Source organism: Nicotiana sylvestris, chromosome 1 (assembly GCF_000393655.2).
Source record: "Nicotiana sylvestris chromosome 1, ASM39365v2, whole genome shotgun sequence".
In the NCBI taxonomy this organism is placed as follows: Eukaryota; Viridiplantae; Streptophyta; class Magnoliopsida; order Solanales; family Solanaceae; genus Nicotiana; species Nicotiana sylvestris.
The window spans coordinates 76,474,077-76,499,454 of NC_091057.1; the positions used below are offsets into that span (position 1 = coordinate 76,474,077).

A 25,378-nucleotide genomic window follows, 5' to 3' on the forward strand; every position below is an offset into this window, starting at 1 on the left:
CTACCAGAATCACCAAAATATTGATCTGAGATCGTTTACCAAAATGTTGACTATGGTCAAATCGAACCACATTTTAAGTCAAAATCACATTTTCTTTAAAATTTCACATAAAAACTTTCCGAAAAATGATACGAACCATTCACACAAGTTATATAACACCAAATGAAACTATGAGAGGTCTTTGAACATAGAAATAAAGGCTATTACTCAAAATGACCTATCGGGTCATCACATTTATACTGTTAGGCCTACCTAGGGGGTTAGATTAGGTGCCATAACGCCTTGATGGGGTTTTGGGTCGTGAAATTGCTTCTTAAAGTATTTATGTGCTAATAGAGAACAACTCATTTGGTGCGTATTTTTTATGCATATGATATTAAAGAAGAGTGGATGACTCTCAAGAAAGGTTCTTGTAGGTTTAAGTTTCGGCATGTGGTACTTAAGGATTTGTCGGATTTTGTGGTGTGGCTAAAGATCTGAAATATTCCTTCGATGGTTTCGAGACTTGCGATATTTTTATATCATTATTATTAATTCTACATTGTAGGGTTATAGAGATTAAAGAAGCAACTTCATAGAAGGTCTCTTCGGAGCGAGCATATCGGTTTGAGGTACTACTGGGTGCATAAAAGGAAATAAAGTAGCTAATGCATCATAGGACAACGTGGTTTCATATTAGGATCACTTGGGATGTGTTTTTATTAAGGTACATAGAAAGATAAGTTTTATCTTAAAGACAAGTTAAGAGGAATTTGAAGGAGTTGGGTCATATTAGTAATGGTTTGGATGGGCATGGTAATAGAAACGATCGGTTCCTTGGTACGATCGGGCTTTACACGTGTTTTGTGGAAATAATTTTGTGTCTGACAGTCTGTGTGACTTGATTTATTTAGAATGATTCAATTCGGAAGCATGGATATATGCAAATGAGTTTCAAAGATTTCGTGATGGTCTTTGTCACGTCCCAAACTATCCCGAGACGTGACTGACACCCAGCTAACAAACGTGCCTTACAAACCAACTCATTTACTCTTATCCTTTTGTATAAACACTATGAGAAATACGTACAAATCCGAACGCATATTAAATAGGACTAATAATAAAAACAAATTAAATCCATAATTAATTTATAAAATCTAATGTGCACTCAAGTAGTAAATCTCTAATCCAAAATCCCTATGGAGCATCTAACAGAGTAATAGAAGTTTAATTGACGGGCATGCAAACCCCAAAAGAAATAAAGACGTAATATAGGTAGAGCTGAATTAGCGGCCTCTACGAAAGTTGGAAACATGACATGTGGTGAAAGTAAAAAATTTCTCTCCAACCTCTCACTAAAAAAAAATATTTCTTCTTCTTCAACTTTAACTGGCCAACCTAAGTCAGTGGACATGGCAAATTTAAGCTAATCAAACCAAATCCCTCCTGAACCACCTGATATAGACCCTAAATCCGCTCATTCTATGTCTATTAATCATGCTTCAAGTGTCACGAGTCAAAACCGACCCGGTCGTGATGACGCATAACGTGAAACTAGGCTAGCCAACTAATTTCCAAATAATCCATATTTCATTTAAAACTTAAGTAAAACCATGTTTCCAACTGAAATCTGATAAAAGTACAAGTAAAAGTCAAAACAAAACAGAAAAAATACAAGCTCGACCTTAGGTGTCACTAAGTCATGAGCAAAATACTACAGTTGTTCAAAATAAACAAGGCTAACATAGTCTGAGAATAGCTAACAAATACACTAAGAGAAAGATAAGGAAGGCGAAGGCGGGACTGCGATCGCCAGGCAGGTACCTCGCTGAAATGATCAGCAACCGCTATCGTGGCCCGAGATACCTAGATCTGCACACAAGGTACATGGGGTAATGTGAGTACACCAACTCAGTAAGTAACAAGTCCAAACTACGGACTGACAGGTAGCGACGAACCAAACCTCAATAGGTAATACCATTAAATTGTATAGAAAAGTTGACATACTTGCAGTTCAAGTAAAAACTCAATAGTAAATAAATGCAGTCTGAACAGTACGAAGTATAAAGCTCAGGAAATCTCTATATACTAATGCATAGATAGCATGGTCAATGTTCCGTGTACCTCTACTCACAAGTGCTCAACCACTCGGTACTGTATATGGTCCTCTGGCCCTGGGAAGATCCATCCCGGAATATATATATATATATATATATATATGTATCACTGACCGTAGTCACCCAATACCGAGGAAGGCCATTCCATCCCTATGGAGAAGATCCATCTCCAGGTATAAATACTTCGGACAAGATCCTTGTCCAGGGAAGATCCATCCCTCAATATCATCAACTACGCTCACTGGGGGTGTGTTACAGACTCTGGAGGGGCTCCTACAGCCCAAGCACTATCATAATCATCAACTTAACTACTACGACGTACAACCTAATCCCACAACTATCACTCATGTAGACATGTGATTTTTGACTCCCCAAGATTTTTTATATTTTAGCGCATAAATATTTAATTTAGGTATAATATAGATATTTTAAGTAATTTTGACTCTTTTACTTTATTTTATTACAAGAAAACAAAAATTACAAAAAAATAGGTTCATTAATGTTGTAGTCATTTTTACTCTTAAAACAAATATACAAAAAATAGTATCGCATTTTTATTTTAATATGATATTTCAAAATACCAAAAATAGATTTGTTTTAATGGTTAGTTTTATTTTAATAATTATTTGAATAGTAGGATTAATTAATAAATGGGACCGTATTTTTAATTTCGTTTGCAGGGAAAGGATAGAACTTGGGCTCGAGCAACCCATTTTTAGGCCTAATTTTGGACCTAGCTCACAATTTCCAAGCCCATAATTCCTAGGTCCATACCCCTTAACCTAAAACCCTACAACCTAGAATCTACACTATAAAAGAATGCCTAAGACTAAATAATAAATAGGGGAGAAGGCTGAAGAAACGAAAGGCTAAAAAGGGAAAAGGTTGCGTAGACAAAAAAAGGACCCCCCGCTTCGTCTTCTCCAAGAGACCCCACCCCCTGATTTCATCCTCTTCACGCCCTATCCTATGAATAAAATTCCCCAGCAGCAAGTCCCTGTTCTTTAACATCCCTCATTTCTCGCTGCCATCGCTGATCGCCGGCGACCAGCCATGGCCAAAACGACCTCGTTCCTTGTTTTCTTTACCCCGTTTCATCGCTAACATTCCGACGACAGCCATGGATGAGGAAATTCGACAAACCAACCTTGTTTCTATCTAAGGTTATCACTCTGTCCTTTCGTTCACATATAAAAAAATAAAAAAATTTCAATTCTCCTTAGTTTCAGTTTGGCTCCAAATTTGAAAGATACACAAGTGTTCCAATTTTTCACTCTGACTGTTGGTTCCGAAAACATGGAGATTAGCCGAGGTCTATTGACTGCTCGTGAGATTCAAGTTCGTTAGTTTCGAATCAATTTTTACTGCTGTTTTTGCTCGCTTGCTGCTGGAGGTTCGAATTCCGGCGCCGGATTTGCTTGTAATAGTTTCCGAGCATAAATAATTAACACTCTCATTCAGATTTTAGTTGCTTTGGCAAAATTAGAAGTTGATTAGCTTGCATATCCGGATTTCATCTCAATTAGCTCTTCTAATTTGTCTATTCATACGTGTATTTGTTTGGGTTGAAGTGAAATTTGTCGCCGCCCATGCGTTCATTGTCCTCAGGCAGCTATTGTTGTTTATTTACTATCAACGGTTCCATTTTTGGAGTCCAATTTCGGATCTTCATCAATTGTTGTGGTGAAGGAGCTTATTTTAATAGTATGGAGAAGCTTCTTGAATTAATGGAAAGCCAGCCTTTTATATCGGTGGACTGGATCACTTATTCCATGATTGCTAATTTTTATATAAAATCCGAGTTCAAGGAGAAGGCTCTTACTTCCTTGAAAAAAATTAGAAGATCGGCTACATAAAGATGCAATAGGTTACAATCATTTGATCTCCCACTATGCAAATCTAGGCAATAAAGAAGAGATGTAGAGATTGTGGGGCATACAAAGATTGCGTGTACAAAGCAAATTAACAAGGACTACATCACGTTGCTAGGTTCCTTGGTTAAGTTTGGTGATCTAGAGACAGATGAAGCCCGGCGGTATAAAGGTACAATAATTTCGTAACCCATGCTTTTGCTAGAATCTCAAGCTTTAGGAAAACCATCAATCTTTGATATATAGTTAATATGCTTTAGGTATGACTTAATATACCATCGTTGTTGTGTACACGTCCGCGTGACATAGTTATGATCTTAAAAACAAAACCAGAGTATGCGTTCGCGCAACTTTGGCCAAACTTTCTTAATAATAATAAAGCATTATTAATTGTGGACATAGGTTTTAAAATTGGGTAATTGGACAATTTAGTAAGCCAAGTATGATCAAAGCGATCGTGCTAGAACCACGGAACTCGGGAATGCCTAATACCTTCTCCCGGGTTAACAGAATTCCTTACCCGAATTTCTGTGTTCGCAGACATTAATACAGAGTCATTCTTTCCTCAATTCGGGATTTGAACCGGTGACTTGGGACACCATAAATCTCCCAGGTGGCGACTCTGATTTTTAAATAAACGATCCCGTTTCGATTGTCACTTAAATTGGAAAAAACTCCATTATACACCCTTCACAGGGGTGTGGGTAAAAAGGAGGTGTGATAGCTCTGGCGACTCTGCTGGGGACAGGAACCCAGAATCTCTGGTTCAGGGTTCAAGAATTCGAGCTTGTTAACATGATTTTTACTTGGCTTTATTTATTGTCTATATTGCTGTATTATGTGAACCTTTTGTGCTAAATGCTGTCTGTTTACCGCTTTGATATTGTTTGAGTTGTATATAACTGTCTTCTTACGCCACCCCTCTGAGTCTTCTGAAAATGGTGCATACGTTCGCGTAGACCGCGTTTTCTGTAGAAATTATACCAAATTGAACGAGGCTGGGCAAGCGACAAGGCCGGGTAGATTTCAGTGCTCCCGGTACGTCGCCCCCTCCTCGGCCCCAGTTGTCCGCTCGGGTACCCCAAGTCTAGACCAAAACTCCAGGATTTAAACCTAGAAAAAACACATCCTCATGCCGGATCCCTAGTAGGTACGTTTGTTTGCATCATGTGCATTTGACTTTGAGGACTCAATACAAGGGTTGGGTCCGTCTAGGACAGGTATGTCCGAAATAACAGACCATCTTGATGCATCCTATGTGCTACATATTGCATTTATTCAAGGGTAAAAGGGTCATTTAGCGGACCAATGATAACTGAGGGTAAATGAAAAAGTGAAAAAAAGAAAAAAGGAAAAAAAACAATGAAAAAAGAAAGAAGAAAGAAAAGAAAAAAAAGAGAAAGAAGTGTGAAAATAATGCAAGTAGGGTATAGTTATGTTTTTTGTTACTTTTTTAAGAAAAAAGGACAAAAGAAAAAAAAAATGAAAAATTCAAAAAAGATTTTGCACTTTTTCATCATTTTACAAAAATCAGAAATCAAAAAAAGAGAGAAAAAGAAAATCCAAAAAGATTTTGCATGTTTCGTCATTTTCCAAGAAAAAGCAAGAAAAATGTGATTTCTATGAATTAGTGGTTTTTATTATTCTCGCCCGTATCCAATTTGCCCAAACTACGCGAACCTGATTCTCGTCTCTCGGGGCGGGATACGTAGGCAACCCACATAGGGTCCGGTCTTCCTAGTAAATCTTAAGTTCTTGGCTTTGCGGGGTCTTAGCTAAATTTTGCACTTCTAACCACCTTTTGGCCAAATGAGTCATTTTGCAAAAATAGCCTCAACCATGTTTTGCATGTGTCTAGTAGGGAATGTTATTGTCTCACATAGTGTTGGTTTAAAGTTTTCTCGTACAGGTGTGGATTTATTTACCAGAGTTTGAGCATGACAGATATCCCAGGGCCACTACATTCAGAAGTTGCTTAAGGAGATTTTTTTTATGTCGTCTTTTACTTTCTAGTTTTGTATAGTAATGTTGAGTTTTTTATTACCATTGTATTTTCTATTTTGCATCTGAAAAAGTGTGTTATAAATCAAAAAGCAAAAGAAAAGAAATGTTGCATTTTATATTTCCGTTATAAGTTTTCTTTAGAATACTAATTCTACAAATGGAAAAATTTGAGGTTGTTTTTGCCATTAGGCAATTAATATCTAGGACTTAAAATGAATTATTTTTGTGTTTTCTTTAGTATATTAGGACCAAAATTCAAAAAAAAAGAAGAGAATTTTTCTTTTAGTACATCTTTAAAAGTTTTCGTTAAGGTGTTAATTCCAAAATCCAAAAAGATATTCTTTTGAGGTGTTTGTTTGGGAAATTAGTGAAAAATAAAAAAAATCTTTTTATTTTCATTAGAACTTTAGGATATTGTATATAGAAAAAAAAGCATACTTTATCTTTTGTTTATCATTAGAATTTTTCCTCTAGGCAATCAAAATTGAAATCCAAAAACATTCTGTTTTATCTTTTTCATTGCTTGCTTTGAAATCTTGCGTCAGGATATCAAATAAATATTCAAAATATTTTTCTGTGGTTTATTCCTTAGATTTCCTTCATAAAAAAAAGAAAATCAAAAAATTATTTTTTCTCTTTTAGGGTTTTTCCTTGATAATTTCTCATAGAGTATCTGTTTTACAAAAGAAAGAAAAAAAAAAGAAAAGAAAAGAAAATGAAAATGTTAGTTTGTTTACTTTATTCCCGATCTTCCCGAACTACGCAAAGATCTGATTCATGTGGCGTCATGATACATAGGCAACCTACATAGAGTTCGATCGAATCATTTTTTTTACTGTTAAATGAAAAGAAAAAAGGAAAAAAGGAAAAAGAGAGAGAGAAAAAGAGATGGAATTGTGGGATGTGAGAAATGAGAGGAAAGAAAAGAGTGAAATTAGAAAAAGAGGAAGGAAAATGATCAAGCAAGTGCTAGAAAAGCAAAGAATAGAGAGGATTGAAATGAACAAATTGGGATGATGCCAACTGACCTTTTGTACCCTCGAAGTCATTTCAGAACCGATAACTGTGGCTAGGTGCATTGCACATAAAGTGAGATTATCTTATGTTAAATGTCCTAACGCTAACGTGATGGCTTCATTTTGTTATATTCATAGTATAGGGGTGGTTGGTTTGTGGTTTTAAAGTGGTAACTCTTCTCTACAACATAAGTCAAAAGGCAATGGCAGACAACAACAGAACTGAGTTGGTTGATACAGGTGCTCAAAAGCAATTAGTTGAACAGGACAATGAGTTGGTTGAAGAGGTGAGGATGTTAAGACAACACATGGTGGACATGTATCAGGCCTGGATGACCGGGAAGGCACCACCCCCGCCACCACCTAGCTTCCTAAATACTACCCTTACCCAAACACCGGTCACAGTGCCAGATGATCCCCCATACTCTCCAGATTCACCGGCTTACCATGGCTTTCCCAACCACCCTAGTAGCTCCGTCAATCATCTTCTAATTACCTTTCCCAAAAATTGCCCTCCTGTCTTTTCCACCATCCCCAACAATGAACACCCACCCAAAGCTCACGATGCCCAATATTACCCCTCAGAGGTTGCCCACAAAGTTCCCAACTCATACAAACAGAGCCCTCAGGATAAGTTGCATGTTGAAAATGAAAGGTTCACAGGAAGAGAAAGTAAAGATGGGATACCTAGGAGGCTGAAAGGCATAGAACAATCCTTGAAAAACAAACAAGGAAGGGAAGACCAAGGTAGCATGACTTACAAAGAGCTGTCTGTGTCCCCTAACGTTCGCCTGCCCGCGGGGTTCAAAGTACTAAAATTTAACTTGTATGATGGGTGTGGAGATCCGGTAGCCCACCTGAGGGTCTATTGTAGTGAAATAAGAATCGTTGGGGAGAAAGATGACCTATTGATGACATATTTTAGTAAGAGCCTGACTGGGGCAGCTTTGAACTGGTATATTCATCAAGATGTTGGTAAGTAACCTACATTGGGTGACATGGCTCAAGATTTTGTTCGATACTTTCAGTACAGATCAGGCGTTACCCCAAACTGCTCCTCCCTATCTAGAATGGAAAAGAAGTCGGAGGAATACTTTAGAGAATTTGGACTCAGATGGAGGGAGCAGGCTGCTCGAGTCAATACCCCGATTGGGGAAGAAGAAATGGTTGAGCTCTTCCTAAAAGACCAGGGCCCCACCTACTTCAGTCATTTGATCCCGGCCTTGGGAAGGCCTTTCAATGATGTGTTAAAAATGGGGGATATGGTAGAAGAGGGAATCAAATCAGGCAAAATCATGAGTTGTTCGAAAGACATTCAGAACATCCCAGTAAGTTTGGGTGGAAGAAAGAGAAACAGAAAAGATGATCCGATGGGCTTTCCCGATCAACACTTCCAGCCTCGACATCGTCCCCGTGGATATCCTTGTGGACTAGATGATCCTCCCCAATGTCACTTCTCTCCACAGAACTCCCAAAGTCGTACATCATTTTCCTAGTACCCAGCTCCACAAAATGCCTATCCATCCCCACGAGCTTACCGAAAACCCCCTGGATCAGGTTTCCGGCCCAATCAAACATTTAAGAATGAGAGGTTGCTGAAAAAAGAAAAGGCTTTCACCCCTATTGGAGAATCATATGCCAGTTTGTTCCAAAAGTTGAAGCAATTGGACATGTTGAAGCTGATTCATATAAAAATGCCAAACCCTCTGTCAAAGAAGTTTAATTTTTCTCAAAGGTGCGCATATTGCTCAGATGCCCCGGGGCATGACATAAAGAAGTGTTGGAATCTGAAGAAAGCAATTCAGAAGCTTATTGATGCAGGTGACATTGTCGTGCAAAATCCAGATGCAGCAGACACTAGCCAAAGTCCATCGCCTGTTCGTAATGAGACGCATATGGTGAGTATGATTTGTTTTGAAAAGGAATATGAAAATTCTTTTGAGATCCTCGAAGGTCCACGCGCTGCAAAGTTTTCAGTGCTATCAGAGGTTGATCTTAAGAACGAGCCAGCAAAGGGAACCCAAAAGCATTTTGTTAAGAACAACGTGATGGAAGTTTGTGAAGGTCCTAGTAATGTTGATGCGGAATTCAGTGGCTAAGATGCCGAGCTTGGAAATTGGAAAGACGCTCCTGTCTTGGTTAGTCAGGGAGGAGTTTTGGTGGTTTATTTTGTTGTCATTTCTGTTGTCCGGGTTATTTTAGGGTTGTAATCTAGACATTGTCTTGTGGCTCAAACCCTTCTATCCTTTTGTTTTGCCTAGTTTGTTTAGTCATAGTAGCCCGTCTAGTGTTGTTTAGGTTTATTCCAGTTTAGTTTGTTTGTTTTGTTGTTCAAACCCTTTCACCATCTGTTTAATGCAATTTTCTGTTTTCTGTAATTTCTAGTCATTTTCATTTAGTTCTCTTTTCTTTTTATAGTTCTTTTCCTGATTGACTCTAGTGACATGACATGCACGCGTAATTCTCAGCCTGGTTTTAAAAGTCAGTTTATGCACGAAGCAACGAAACAATGTTGAAGATTTAGGGACATTTGAGGGAAATAAGTGAAGGCATTTTGAGATCCCTTCAAGCCGAATTGTGTGAAACTAGGGCAGATAGAACATAAGAATAAACTATTGAAAGCCATCATGCTGCGTCAAGTGAAGATAACAGCAAGTTTGCCCCAAATTTGTAGGGGGTTGTTCGTGGTAATGAGAGTGAGAGTGTTGTCCAATGGCGCTTTGTATTTAACAGATGTAGAAGGCGAATGTGTAGATATGGTTATCAAGTCTAGTACAATCAAAAGATGTTACAAATGTTTTCCTTGGTCTGTTTAATTGTATAGTTTGCACTTGGCATGTTTTGGAGATTGGAATAACGAAGACATTTTGTTCTGCTATCTAAAAACTTTATCCTTCGTTACCCCTTTGAGCCTTATTTATTTTCTTTCATACCCCTTTTTCGGAATCAGTAGCAAAGATCAGAAACGCAAGCGTGAAAGATGAGTAAAAGAAAAAGAGAAAAGAAAAAGAATGAAAAGAGAGAGAAGGAAAAGAAGAAGAAAGAGAAAAGAAAAAAAGCAAGAAAAGAGAAAGAGAAGAAAAAGAAAGAAAAAGAAGGAAAAAGAGGAGAAAAACAACAACAAAAAGAAAAAAGAAGGAAAGAAGAGAAAAGAAAAGAAAAATCACAACAAACAAAGTAATTCCTATGACATGAACTACGTTCGACCTGATTCCTTTTAAGGATACGTAGGTAGCCTCACGGTTCGGTCCCATCAAAACAAGAATCCAAAAGTCCCCATGCAATCAACTGGGGCAGAAGTTGTGGTTGTTGTGAGAAACCTGATTTCGAAAGTTGTAATTCTAACCCATTTGAATTGTATTAAGCCTTTGATATCCTTTTTTTTAACCTATCCAAAATCCCACGTTACGGTCCAAAGAAAGACCTTCCGATCAGTCTTCGAGAAATGTCGAGTCAAGCAAGGAGAGGTAATTCATATCGGGGGCAACACTCTAGTCTAAGTAGAAATATAATGAAAATGAGAGAGTCTTATTGGTGAAAACCCTCGCGGGCACCGTAAGGCGACGGTAAGGTGAGAGAAAGAACAAAATGAGAGAGGTTTGATGGGGAAAACCCTACGGGCACTACAAGTCGAATAAGGATTGTGAATCGGATTGGATAATCGGAGCATTGAAGCCCAGTTTCACGGTTTATGGGTATAACAGGAGTTGAACATCAGACTTGCTCAACAGAATAAGCTACAAGTGCACGTCATAGTTATTAGAGTTGGCATCCACATCTGATAGGTTTCTACTTTGTAGTTTTCTTGTTAGGAATCATCTCTTTCCCTTATCCTTTACTCTGTTCCATTTGTCTTGTTTACTTCCTCTTCCTGAGTCTGTTTGGTCAAAATAAGTGAGAAATGACTTCAAAATTCGCTACCAGCTTTCCAATTGCACAAAACAGGATCTGGCCAGCACATCAAAGTGGCATAAGTTAGGAAAGAACAACAAGCGCACTGAGTTGGTAACGATCAACATGCTTTGGGATCCATAAGAAATACAAAGGTTTGGTATACTTCAATTCCTGAACAATGCAACAGATAGAGGATGTTGGGTGAATGGGTCAAAGGTATTCTCTGTGATGAGATCAACAAAGAAATGGTTAACCAGTGACAAGCGAGGTATTCCAAGCAGAAATCAAAGTTATCGTGACAAGTGAGGGAACAATGGACTTCAAGGCCAAGGCCAGTGATTTAAGTAAGGAAAAAACAGCATGCGCACTAAGTGGATGGAAATTAACGCGCCTTGGGATTCATGAGAAACACAAAGGTGTAGTACATGTCAACACAAGAGCACGATGCAACAGATGGAGGGTGTTGGGTGAATGAATCAAAGGTATTTTCGGTGAAACACAAAGGTTGGTAAATGTAAGTTCATGAGCAATGCAACCGATGAAGGGAATTTGGTCTGAACGGAGAAAGGGTATTTTCTGTGATAAGGATGACAGAGAAAGTGGTTAGCCCATAAGTAAGCAAGGTCCTTGAATGGAAATCAGTTATCATGGGAAGCGAAGGAGCAATCGCCCTCAAAGTCAAGGCCACAAACCAACCACCACATTTTAAACTGACAAGATTTTTTTTCTTTGATTGAAACAGGGGCAGGAAATTTCGGTTGTTTCGAAGAAACCCTCCGTGGAGAAAGGCAGTCACCAAACAGGTTTGATTTTTGATTTTCAAGACCCTCCTGGAAAATGGGACCTAGTTTAAAGTTCAGAAATAGCATAATCTAGCATAAATGTATCCCAAAGGAATATAAGTTGGATTAGAAGTTTGCATGTTCGAGATAGGATTCAATTAGGAGTTTCCAAGACCCTACTGAATAATGGCACTTAGCTTTAAGATTTCGATTAGATAACAACATTTAGCGTAAACTCTGCTGTAGGGTAGTATAATTCAGGCATGAAAGTTGTCACCCTTAAGATAAAATTTGACATTTGATTTTCAGGACTCTCCTGGATAATGGGGAGTAGTTTAAAGATTCTCTTAGATAGCAAGATTTAGCAGAAGTCAAACATGTAGAAGATATAACTTAGATTTCAAATTGTCGTTTAGTTAAGAGTTGTCAGGACCCCCTGTATAATGGGACCTAGTTTTCAAATTATTAGAAATATTTGGTAATATGATTCAGTTTAACACTCACATATGTGCCCAGTTACCAAACTGGGGCAGAAAAAGTTTCTTTGTTCTTGTCTATGTTGTTGAAATCAGGTACCCGCTTGGAGAACAGGGAGAAGACATTCAAGTTCAGCAGTCAGGAGCCCGCCTGGAGAGCAGGGAGTACATTTCAAGTCAGCAATCAAGATCCCTCCTGGAGAGCCGGGAATACATTTCAAGTTGAAGTCAGGAGCCCGCCTGGAGATCAAGGAATACTTTCAAGCGCAGTAGTCAGGAGCCTGCCTGGAGAACAAGGGAGTACAATTTAAGTTTTAGCTTTCAAATTCTTTGTTTTGTCTATGTTGAAGTCAGGAGCCGCCTGGAGAGCAGGGAATACATTTGAAGTTGAAGTCAGGAGCCCGCCTGGAGAGCAGGGAATACTTGCCCGCTTGGAGAACAAGGGAGTACAATTTAAATTTTAGCTTTCAAATTCTTTGTTTGTCTATCTTGAAGTCAGGAGCCCGCCTGGAGAGCAGAGAGCACTTTCAAGTTGAAGTCAGGAGCCCGCCTGGAAAACAGGGAATACTTTTAAGTCAGCAATCAGGATCCCGTCTGGAAAGCAGGGAATACTTTCAAGTCAGCAATCAGGAGCCCGCCTGGAGAACAAGGGAGTACAATTCAAGTTTTAGCTTTCAAGTTCTTATTGATATTTGGTAATGTGATCCATTTTACACTTTCATCTGTGCCCAGCCACCAAACCGGGGCAAAAAATTTTCTTTGTTTTGTCTATTTTGTTGAAGTCAGGAGCCCGCCTAGAGAGCAGGGAATACATTTCAAGTTAGCAGTCAGGAGCTCGCCTGGAGAGCAGGGAATATATGTCAAGTTCAGCGGTCAGGAGCCCACCTGGAGAGCAGGGAATACATTTCAAGTTAGCAGTCAGGGGCCCCGCCTGGATAATATGGTCAGTTTTTACTTTAGTCAAGCTTAGTTTACAGTTTTCCTAGTCTATTCTTTAGTTTAATTTCATCATTGCATCAATAGTACAAGTGGTTTACAATTTTGCTAACAACTCACAAATCTTCCTAGTGCAAACTGGGGCAGAAAAATTTCTTTGTTTTGTCTATTTTGTTGTAATCAGGCGCCCACCTGGAGAACAAGGGGAGACAACTCAAGTTTCTAGGGAAAGCAGTTTCGAAGGAAGACAGTTCAAGTTTCAGGGGAAAATGGTTCAAGGTGCAAGGGAAAACAGTGTCAAGTAACAAGAGAAGACAGTTCGAGTTCAATAGTCAGGCGTCCACCTGAAGAAAAGGAAAATCATCTCAGATTGCAATTCAAGTCAGCAACCAAAGAATCTCGCGGCAAGAATGCGAGTCAACAGTCCGAGATGATCAACAGAAGTTAGTCACAATAAAGAAAAAAAAGAAAGGCAAGAAGTGAATCCAAATGCAGAAGTTGATGAAAGATGTGGGTTGCTCAAGACATGGCCGAGGTCACAAGCGTTGCATACCTGGTTTTGATCCGAAAAGCTGAAGAAGGATGAACTAGCACCTGCAACTAGCAAGCATCAAGGTTCAAATCTAAAGTCTGCATGAAGAACCATTCAAGACTCAAGATCAAGCTTCATAAGACTTATAAATAGCAATCTTGTAACTCGTAGTTGATAGGCTTAGCTAGTTTTTTTCATGTTTTAATTTTTGATGTAATAACAGGACTGCGGACCAGAACCTCGACGCAACGGCACCTCGACCGGCTCTCCACCTAGGCTTACTCCATCATTTCACTCATCTCTGAACTACACGTGGCCTGATTCCTTTATAGCCAAGGATATGTAGGCAGCTCAGATATCAGAGCTCGGTCACATTCCCCTCTCTCTCAGTTTTAGCCTCCCCAAATAAGGGTCGGGCCAAAAACCTGTCTAGTCAGTCTTTGTCTGAAAACTCTGCACGTTTTCAGTCAAAGAGGGGCAGCTGTAGACATGTGATTTTTGACCCTCCCAAAGATTTTTTATATTTTAGCGCGTAAATATTTAATTTAGGCATAATATAGATATTTTAAGTAATTTTGACTCTTTTACTTTATTTTATTACAAGAAAACAAAAATTACAAAAAAATTGGTTCTTTAATGTTTTGTAGTCATTTTTAATCTTAAAAAATATATACAAAAAATAGTATCGCATTTTTATTTTAATATGATATTTGAAAATACCAAAATAGATTTGTTTTAATGGTTAGTTTTATTTTAATAATTATTTGAATAGTAGGATTAATTAATAAATGGGACCGTATTTTTAATCTCGTTTGCAGGGAAATGATAGAACTTGGGCTCGAGCAACCCATTTTTAGGCCTAATTTTGGACCTAGCCCACAATTTCCAAGCCCATAATTCCTAGGACCATACCCCTTAACCAAAAACCCTACAACCTAGACTCTATACTATAAAAGAATGCCTAAGACTAAAGAATAAATAGGGGAGAAGGCTGAAGAAATGAAAGTCTAAAAAGGGAAAAGGCTGGGTAGACCAAAAAAAGAACCCCCCTGCTTCGTCTTCTCCAAGAGACCCCACCTCCCCTGATTTCATCCTCTTCACGACCTATCCTATGAAGAAAAATCCCCAGCAGCAAGTCCTTATTCTTTAACGTCCCTCATTTCTTGCTGCCATTGCCGATCGCCGGCGACCAGCCATGGCCAAAACGACCTTGTTCCTTGTTTTCTTTACCCCATTTCATCGCTAACAGTCCGGGGACAGCCATGGCTAAGGAACTTCAACGAACCAACCATGTTTCTATCTAAGGTTATCACTCTGTCCTTTCGTTCACAGATAAAAAAATAAAAAAAAAATCAATTCTCCTTAGTTTCAGTTTGGCTCCAAATTCGAAAGATACACAAGTGTTCCAAGTTTTCACTCTAACTGTTGGTTCCGAAAACATGGAGATTAGCCGAGGTCTATTGACTGCTCGTGAGATTCAAGTTCGTTAGTTTCGAATCAATTTTTACTGGTATTTTTGCTCGCTTGCTGCTGGAGGTTCAAATTTAGGCGCCGGATTTGCTTGTAATAGTTTCTAAGCATAAATAATTAACACTCTCATTCAGATTTCAGTTGCTTTGGCAAAATTAGAAGTTGATTAGCTTGCACATCCGAATTTCATCTCCATTAGCTCTTCTGATTTGTCTCTTCATGCGTGTATTTGTTTGGGTTGAAGTGAAATTTCTCTCCGCCCATGCGTTCATTGTCCTTAGGCTGCTATCGTTGTTTATTTACTGTCAACGGTTCCGTTTTTGTAGTCCAATTTCGGATCTGCATCAATTGCTGTGGTGAAAGAGCTTATTTTAGTAGTATGGAGAAGCTTCTTGAATTAATGGAAAGCCAACCTTTTATATCGGTGGAATTCCATGATTGCTAATTTTTATATAAAATCCAAGTTCAAGGAGAAGGCTCTTACTTCCTTGAAAAAAATTAGAAGATCGGCTATAAAAAGATGCAATAGGTTACAATCATTTGATCTCCCACTATGCAAATTTAGGCAATAAAGAAGAGATGTAGATATTGTGTGGCATACAAAGATTGTGTGTACAAAGCAAATTAACAAGGACTACATCACGTTGCTAGGTTCCTTGGTTAAGTTTGGTGATCTAGAGACAGATGAAGCCCGGCGGTATAAAGGTACAATAAATTCGTAACCCATGCTTTTGCCAGAATCTCAAGCCTTAGGAAAACTATAAATCTTTGAATCATAGTTAATATGCTTTAGGAACGACTTAATATACCAACGTGGTTGTGTACACATCTGCGTGACATAATTATGATCTTAAAAACAAAACCAGAGTATGCGTTCGCACAACTTCGGCCAAACTTTCTTAATAATAATAAAGCATTATTAATTGTGGACACGTTCACATAACATGATTTTTGACGCGCCAAACAGATGGGTACACGTACACGTGACTCATTTCAAGATAATTTTTCTCTATTAAAAGCTGTAAAAGGTAAAAGCACATAGGTTTTAAAATTGGGTAATTGGACAATTTAGTAAGCCAAGTATGATCAAAGCGACCGTGCTAGAACCACAGAACTCGGGAATGCCTAATACCTTCTCCCGGGTTAACAGAATTCCTTACCCGGATTTCTGTGTTCGCAGACATTAATACAGAGTCATTCTTTCCTCGATTCGGGATTTGAACCGGTGACTTGGGATACCATAAATCTCCCAGGTGGCGACTCTGATTTTTAAATAAATGACCCCATTTCGATTGTCACTTAAATTGAAAAAAACTCCATTATACACCCTTCCAAGGGTGTAGGTAAAAAAGGAGGTGTGACAACTTACAATTAGGATCTCGGCCTCACTCAGTCATTACTCTTCAGTCTCACACTCACGGGCTCACAATGTCATGAACTAGCCCGAAACAAAGATATGATGTGCCAGATAATTATAACTGAGACTGAGACATGATATGATATGCATGAGCAAGGCTAAGTATAGAATATCAATAAATGTAATGATATGACAGCAAGAAATGACCACTCGGATCTCAACAATACCAGCGTGAAGCCCTAACAGGATATCTAGCCTGTTTTCACAGCACATTTACTTAATCACATAATAGAAACACGAAAATCAACAAGAAAGAATTACTAAGTGATGCCATGGAATGATCCAAGCCACAATTCTCATGGTGCACGCCCACACGTCCGTCACTTGGCATTTGCGTCACCTCAATAGTAATCATAGAACACATAGTTCGGGGTGTCGAACCCTCATAACCAAGTTTGGAAGCGTTAATTACGTCAAGCCAAGCCAACCTCTATCCTGCGACGCCCTTGCCTCTCGATTCGACCTCAAAATGCCCCGAATCTAACCAAAATGAATATATAACTATCAATATACGCTAAAGGAATGAAACCCATACGAAAATTATCAAATTAATTCAAAATCCCAAAATTGGCCAAACCCGACCCCCGGGCCCACATCTCGGAATTCGATACAAATCACATCACAAGTATCCTCATCCTCCCACGAGTGCATACATACCAAGAACATCAAAATTGGATCTCAAATGGCCCCTCAAATCCCCAATTTAAACTCTCCAATTCCAAGCCCTAATTCCCCAATTTTAGCCTTTAAATCCCACTAATTTCATGTCTAATTAGATAGAAATCACCAGAGAATCGAGTATTGAGTTCAAAAATCTTACCTCCAAATGTTTCTCTTTGAATCCTTCTTCAATCCCTATCAAAAAGCTTCAAGGCCGTTCAAAAATGGTGAGAAATGGGCTAAAAATCACGAGGATGGCTTTATATACATTCTGCCCAGGTGCTCCCCTTCATCGCGAATGCAGTAGAGCCCTCACATTCGCCAAGCACAAACTAACTCAGACCAAGATTCCTTTCTTCGCGAACGCAAAGACCTCACAGCTTGACTCTACGCGAACGCGATGCCCAGGTCGCGAACGCGTAGCCTTACTCTCACGAACCTTCTTGAATACGGGACCTACATTGCGAACACGAAGAACAACTCACCTGTCTCACTAAACACCCCTTCATGAACGCGAGACCCCCTCGCGAACGCGAAGAAGGATTTCTCTACAACAAAAATACCAGAAATTTGCTACATTTCCAAAGTCCAAAATGATCCATTAACCACCCGAAACTCACCCGACACCCTTGATACCTCAACCAAACATGCCAGCACATCCTATAACATCATTCAAAATTGTTCCAACCTTCAGAACACTCAAAACAACATCAAAACATCAAATCACCATTGGATTCAAGCCTAAGGATTTCCAAACTTCCAAATTTTGCAAACGATGCAAAAACCTATCAAACCTCATCCGAATGACCTGAAATTTTGTACACACATCACAAATGACGCAACGGACCTACTCCAATTTCTGGAATTCCATTCCAACCCCGATATCAAAATTTCCACAGCCGACCGGAAAATGCCAAATTTCTAATTTCGCCAATTCAAGCCTAAATCTTCCACGGACCTCCAAAATACATTCCGATCACGCTCCTAAGTCCCAAATCACCTAACAAAGCTATCTGAACCATCAGAATTCATATCCAAGACTTATTTCATATAAGTCAACATCCGGTTGACTTTTCCATCTTAAGCTTACTCAAAAGAGACTAAATGCCTCATACCTCTCCCAAACCACTCCGAACCCGAACCAACCAACCCGATGCCACATAACATAGCTGAACAAGATATAAAAAGCAGAAATGGGGGAAACGGGGCTGAAATTCATAAAACGACCGGCCATGTCATTATCTCATCCCCCTCTTAAACAAATGTTCGTCCTCGAATGAGACAAGAAACATACCTAAAGCCTCAAACAAGTGTGGATATCTGCTCCGCATCTCTCGCTCGGTCTCCCAGGTAGCCTCCTCCACGGGCTAACCTCTCTACTGCACTTTCACTGAAGCTATATATCATTTGATCTTAACTTTCAGACCTGCCACACCAAAATAGCCACTGGCTCCACATCATATATCAAATCACCATCTAACCGAACCTTGCTGAAATCCAAGACATGAGACGGATCACCAATATACTACCCAAACTAATTCATGAATAAAGAGGAGGTGAACTCCATTAATCATACTTTGTAAATATTTCATTAACAACCTCCATTTTATTTTCATTAGTAGTTTCAACCATAATGTCCAAAATATTACAATATTTAAAGTTATGATGATGAAAAACATATTTTCCAAATACCAATACTTCTAATTTAATTTCCAATATTAAACACCACCCATAACCTATCTACGGAGCCTCTAAATACAACTGAAGAGTAATATGGAAATGCCGGCAACAAGGCTTCGGCTATACTCAAAATAAAAAGTACATGATAAACATCGATACAAGACCCTGAAATGAAGTGGGCTTTACCAAGTCAGCTGAAAGGTAGATGCGTCACTAGCTGCGACCAACACTGCCTGCTATGGAACCACCTACATCCATTTAAAGATGTAGCGTCCCGGGCAAAAGGGACGTTAGCGCCGTCGAATAGCACTAGTATGAATGGCTAAAGTCCTCTTTCAAAATAGAATGCCAATATAAGGAAAGACAATCGTGTAAACAACAAGTAATAATCAATGACATCCACATGCCAAGTTATACACAACAATTTTTCAACATACGAAAGTTCATATGGTAAAAAAATGAAACTCGGGATATGAAGACAATACTATTATTGGATAGAAAATATTTAATACCGATTCACCACAATTTACAATACCACTGTTCACAATATCATTGTTCAGAATATGCACATCATAACCAACTCCCAATTTCAATCACTATTTTTGTGCCAATAAATATATATATATATATATATATGTATTCCACCGTAAATCTTAGCACGGAGTCCGATCTCGACCCGATCGGCTAGGCTATCTTATTTAAGACGTGTACCTCAATCTCAATTTCATTGTCACTTTCCAGTTTCAATATTAGCACAATACCACCATGTGTGCGGCATGGCGCTCGATCACGGCCCGATCGGCTAGGCCGTCTTACCAAGACGTTTTTTCCTTTTTCATCATTCATCTCATTCCAATCTTTATTTCACATACATCAGTTCATCGGCACTTGGGACTACAATTATCACATCATACTTGGCACTAGGACACCTTTCATAACTCAAACTCATTTCCCCCACATTTCACATCAATATCAATTTCAACAACAAGCCATTCAATTCAAGATGTCAAGTACACATGAGGGGAAACATGAATCATGGTCATATATAATATTTCCGAAATCATACACCTCAAGTTCATTAGCAATGGAACTTTAAACACAAAGGATTCTTCCAAAAGGAAGGGGCACACCAAACCACAATAGAAACACACATCAAAGTCATAGCAAGCAATCACACAAATTATTCTTGAATTACTCTTTTCCAATCACGACAATATACAATTTCAACATCGGAGTATGTAACAACTTGGATCACATTGGATGTACTTATAAGGCAAAACATTATCTCGAACAGCCATTTTGGGCATAAATTGAGTACAAAGCCTTTAGGCCACTTTATTTTTGAAGTTATTTACGGAAAGTAAAGTAAAGTCTCATTTCATAATCTGTTCACATTTTCTCATGTCATAGGCATCAGCAGGCACAATTTATGCCACGCCCCAACCTCGGGAGGCGCGACTGACGCTCAATCAAGTGAACCCAACTGAGCAAGCCTTATCGAACACTTTCTACCCAACTCGATATGATTAAGGAAACCATGCTTCCGTTTATTTGGATAATAGGAAAGATAGTACATTCAACATTGTAGGTTCATTTAATAACACAACCTTAAACCGTAGTTAAGTTTCCAAGATTCCATACGATTACACTTTAGAGAAGCAAAAGTTATAATTACAACATAATTTATAAATCCATCCAACACCCGTACATAACCCACACATACATCTATGGAGCCTCTAAGGATACAAAAGACAAGTGTAATAATGCCGGCAACAAGGCTCCGACTATACCTCAAAAGTGGACGTTTACAACAAAAGATGTGCAATATAACCCCTTGAAGGAGAAAGGGGCTCACCAAGACTTTGAGAAGAAGGTACACCACTACGCACGGTCAGCACTATCCGCAATAGAGTCACCTACATTCATTTAAAGATGTAGCGCCCCCGGCAAAATGGACGTTAGTACCATGGAATAGTACTAGTATGTATAACTAAACACCATATAGTTATAAAGAAGTTTCATACAAAAATAAGGAAATCACAAGTATAACTCAAAAGCTTTAAACGATCATAACATTATCAAGGTAAAAGAATCATATAATTTTCACATCATGTTTCCATGGCCTTTTGTTTGGGACATTTCATACTGTTCATCATTGTTCACAATACCACCGCCATATTGAGCGGAGTCCGATCATGACCCGATCGGCTAGGTTGTCTCATTTGAGACATATACTTCAATCACCATTTCATTTCCCTTTTTTCGGAATTCAATATCAGCACATTACCACCATGTGTGCGGCATAGTGTTCGATCATGGCCCGATCGTCTAGGCCGCCTTACCTAGGTGTTGTTCCTTTCTCATTAATCATCTCATTTGAATCTTTATTTCACATCTATCATGTCAACTAATTGGCACTTAGGGCCACAATTATCACATCATCCACTTTCAATGTTAGGCTTGTAATTTAGGATAATATGTGCACACAAGAGCAAATAAAATTGTAAGCATAGATGAGACTTTAATAGATGACACAATATATGCAGCTTCAATCTCAATTTAAGGTCTAAGAATTTCAATACATGATTCATATTCTTTGCACCTTTTCAAGTTATCAAGAATATCACATTAATCATATTGAGATACATCTTTCACGCATATTAGGTCGCAACCCTAAATTCATGTGAAACAACAATCAATACAACAATTCAACTTTAATCTTACCGTATTTACACAAACACCGACGGAGCTCAATTTCTAAAAGATGGGGTTTTAGCCATACATACCTCAATTGAGCTACCTTAGACTCTACAATGTTCCAGAATTCTTAGTAACCTCAATATATTTTGGAAATATAACAATTTGAACCAAAATTAGGAATATGATCATAATTCTAGCTCATTAGAGCATTTTATCAAACACTGTGTGTGCATTAAATATTTATGGTCCTTTTATAGAGGATTTTATCAACCCACAACCCATACTTTACCATTTTTAGCTCAACAATGTTCCTACACCCTTTTACAACACATGCAAGCGTGATAACAACTCCAATACCCACAAACTTTCTTGATAAATACCCATCTTTAGCTAAGAATCAAAATTAAGGGTTAGGGTGTAGAATCTTACCTCAAGGATGAAGACCTAGTGTGTTTTTCCTTGTTAATCTTTCAAGATTTGAGCAAGAATTGAAGAAAAATTGATGAGGGACACTTTCCCACTCTAGGGCACTCTCTCACTCTAAAAATATCCAGTTTTAGCTAAAGAAATGACTCACTGCATTTATTTGGCGAAATGAGGTCGTTTTATAACAAAAGCCCGATTTTTTGCACAGCCGCACCGCGTGGGGCGCCGCAGTTGTGAAAAATGTGTTTAGAAAACGTTTTTGAATGCTCTCTGTACCTCCCCACAGGCGCGCCGCATGGGGCGCCGCGGAAGTGTAAAATTCTGCGCTGGTTTTGGTAATTTGGTCATTACTTCTAGTAGGATTGTCCGAATGACGAACAGTTTGAAGAGTTAGAAACTAGACTTGAAGATCTTTTATTTGATAGGTTTTACATCCCATAACTCCTTAGGTATATGTATATATGCTTGTCCAAAATTTGGCCTGGTGTGTATACATTTATAACATTAGACTTATCATGTAATCTTCCAAGTTGATTAGACTTATGACTCTCCTTAGACCCCATATGACTTATAATGTGCCTCATACACTTATTATCATATCCAATTGATACCCATCATGTTAATAGCACATAAAATATTATAATTAGCCTACATGGCACCTTGAAATCCTAAATTACTTAGCAAAATTTTTCCAGGGTCTTACATTCTCCCCCCTTAGGATCATTCATCCTCGAATGAGGAGTAGAGTCTGTCCCCAAATACATATCATAACCTAACCGTTTTCTCACACATCTTTAACTCCCAAATATTGACTAACTCCCAAATTTTTTAGAAATTTCGGCAGAGTTTACCTTGTAACTGGGCCTATCCATCTAGAGAGCCCCAGAAACATATCCTAATAGCATATACACATCCTATAAACGTAACATAACTTGTACAACACTAACCATGGCCGCATAGGCAACACATAACCAAAACAAGACAGTTTTACATAGATCAAATCAAAAGATAAGAGTTCATAGGGACCAAATGCATAAAAAGCTATTACATGGCTATACAAACAAATGTGGGTACTTATTTCTCATTTCTTCCTTGGATTCCCAAGTGGCTTCCTCAACCTGCTGGTTCCGCCATAACACTTTTACGGAGACAATTTCCTTATTTCTCAATTTTCGGACTTGCCTGTCAAGAATGGCAACTGGAACTTCTTCATATGATAGTTCCTCATTAACCTCGATAGTTTCAACTGGAACAATAGTGGATGGATCTCCCACTACCTTCTTCAACATGGACACATGGAAGACTGAGTGTACCAATGACATCTCGGGTGGTAGCTCGAGCTTGTATGCCACCTGACTAATCCTCTGAATGATTTTGTACGGCCCGACATATCTCGGACTCAATTTCCCTTTCTTTCCAAACCGCATGATACCCTTCATGGGGGAAACCTTCAAAAATACCCAATCATCTTCTTTGAACTCCAAATCACTGCGACGAATGTCCGAATACGACTTTTGGTGACTCTGAGCAGTTTTCAACCTTTCCTTAATCTTTTTGACTTTCTCCATGGCCTGATGCACAAGGTCCGACCCTATCAATTCCGCTTCTCCAACCTCGAACCACCAAATGGGAGACCTACATCTCTACTATACAATGCTTCAAATGGTGCCATCTGAATACTAGCATGAAAGCTGTTGTTATAAGCAAACTCTATAAGTGACAAATGATCATCCCAGCTACCTTTAAAATCAAGAACACAAGCACGTAACATGTCCTCAAGCGTCTGAATAGTCCGCTTCGCTGGCTCGTCAGTTTATGGATGAAAAGGTGTACTAAGATTTACCTGCATACCCAAACCTTGCTAAAATTTCTTCCAAAGGTTGGTCGTGAACTGGGCCACTCGATCAGAAATGATAGGACATGGGGTTCCATGCAACTTGATATTTCCCTAATGTACAACTAAGCAAGTTATCCCGCTATGTCAGTAGATTTAACTGGCAAAAAGTGCACTGATTTCGTGTGTCGATCCACGATTTCCCAAATTGAGTCAAACTTGTGCGGTAACCCTACCACAGAATCCATGTTAATCATCTCCCATTTCCACATTGGAATTTCTATCCTTTGGGCCAATCCACCAGGCCTTTGATGTTCGACATTCACTTGCTGACAATTCGGACATTTTTCCATAATGTCCGCCACACCCTTTCTCATGTTGTTCCACCAATAAACTTCCTTGATATCGTGATACATTTTTGTAGGTCTTGGGTGCGCGGAATACCTGTAAGGGTGAGCTTCTGCCATGATCCTTTCTCGAAGACCATCAATATTGGAACACATAGGCGGCCTTGGTATCGTAGGGTACCATCACCCATGCCAAAGGAAAAAACTGTGGTCTTGTGTTTATGAATCCCCTCTTTCAGTTGTGCTAACGATGGGTCGTTGAATTTCTTCTCTTTCACTTCCGCCACAAGCAATGATTCAGCCCTATTCTGCACAATCACTCCTCCTTCATTAGGGTCCGCAAGGAGAACTCCCAAACTAGCTAACTGGTGAACCTCCCTGGCCAACGACCTCTGATATGCCTCCAAATGAGCCATATTCCCCATAGATTTTCGACTAAGAGCATTGGCTACAACATTAGCCTTTCCCGGGTGATAGAGAATATCAATGTCATAGTCCTTGAGTAACTCTAGCCATCTTCTTTGTCTCAGATTCAACTCCTTCTGCTTGAAAAAATATTGAAGGCTCTTGTGGTCTGTAAATACATCCACATGCACCCCAAACAAATAATATCGCCAAATCTTTAGCGCATACACCACTGCCGCCAGCTCTAAGTCATGAGTTGGATAGTTCTTTTCATGATTCTTGAGTTGCCTAGAGGCATAAACTATCACCTTAACATGTTGCATCATTAGTGGAACATCTTTATCATATTTCTCTTACATAGGACCTCCCACGAATTGAGTTCTAAAATAATTTCCCTGATATGGTTACAATCTCATATGAATACTTGCAACTAACTCTTCTAAATTCTCGACAGAAGACATAACTGAATGAGTTTTTTTCATAGGATCTTCTGTCTCAAATGAATAACACCTGCTAATTTGCGCACATACCCTGATAACATCAACTTGCACGACATTGCATCAAATGTAAGGTAATATTGTGCTCCAACTTTTCTTAGCCAACCTCTTCTTCCCATATTGCCTTATAGAATTTAAGAAACCACACTACTTCCCCTATGAATATTCTCATGATCCCTCTTTACAGTTAAACACCGCCAAAAAAAAATATCAACACCCTTTATATGTATACAATTTAGGAAGAGTCACTAGCCCGAGAAGGGCATTCTCTGAAACTTGAGATCCTCCTCAATTCTTCAACAACGACTTTTGATTTTAGTCTTAAGTGTAAGACT

General features: G+C 38.9%; 1 protein-coding gene across 1 annotated transcript; it reads right to left on the bottom strand.

The window, feature by feature from the left end:
* Positions 1–12,231: 12,231 nt before the first annotated feature.
* Positions 12,232–23,528, bottom strand: LOC138871656 (uncharacterized). Its single transcript, XM_070149551.1, has 2 exons — positions 23,143–23,528; positions 12,232–12,379 (listed from the first exon to the last, which is right to left on the bottom strand). Exons 1-2 carry the CDS (start codon positions 23,526–23,528, stop codon positions 12,232–12,234), a joined length of 534 nt encoding a protein of 177 aa, XP_070005652.1.
* Positions 23,529–25,378: the final 1,850 nt, after the last annotated feature.

Excerpts from the sequence above, each read along its gene's own strand:
- LOC138871656 (XM_070149551.1), bottom strand. The coding sequence starts at position 23,528 with ATGGAGAAAGTCAAAAAGATTAAGGAAAGGTTGAAAACTGCTCAGAGT. Across the intron at positions 12,380-23,142 it reads CCAGTTGCCATTCTTGACAG|GCGGGCTCCTGACTTCAACT; the intron begins GCAAGTCCGAAA and ends CTTGATCTCCAG.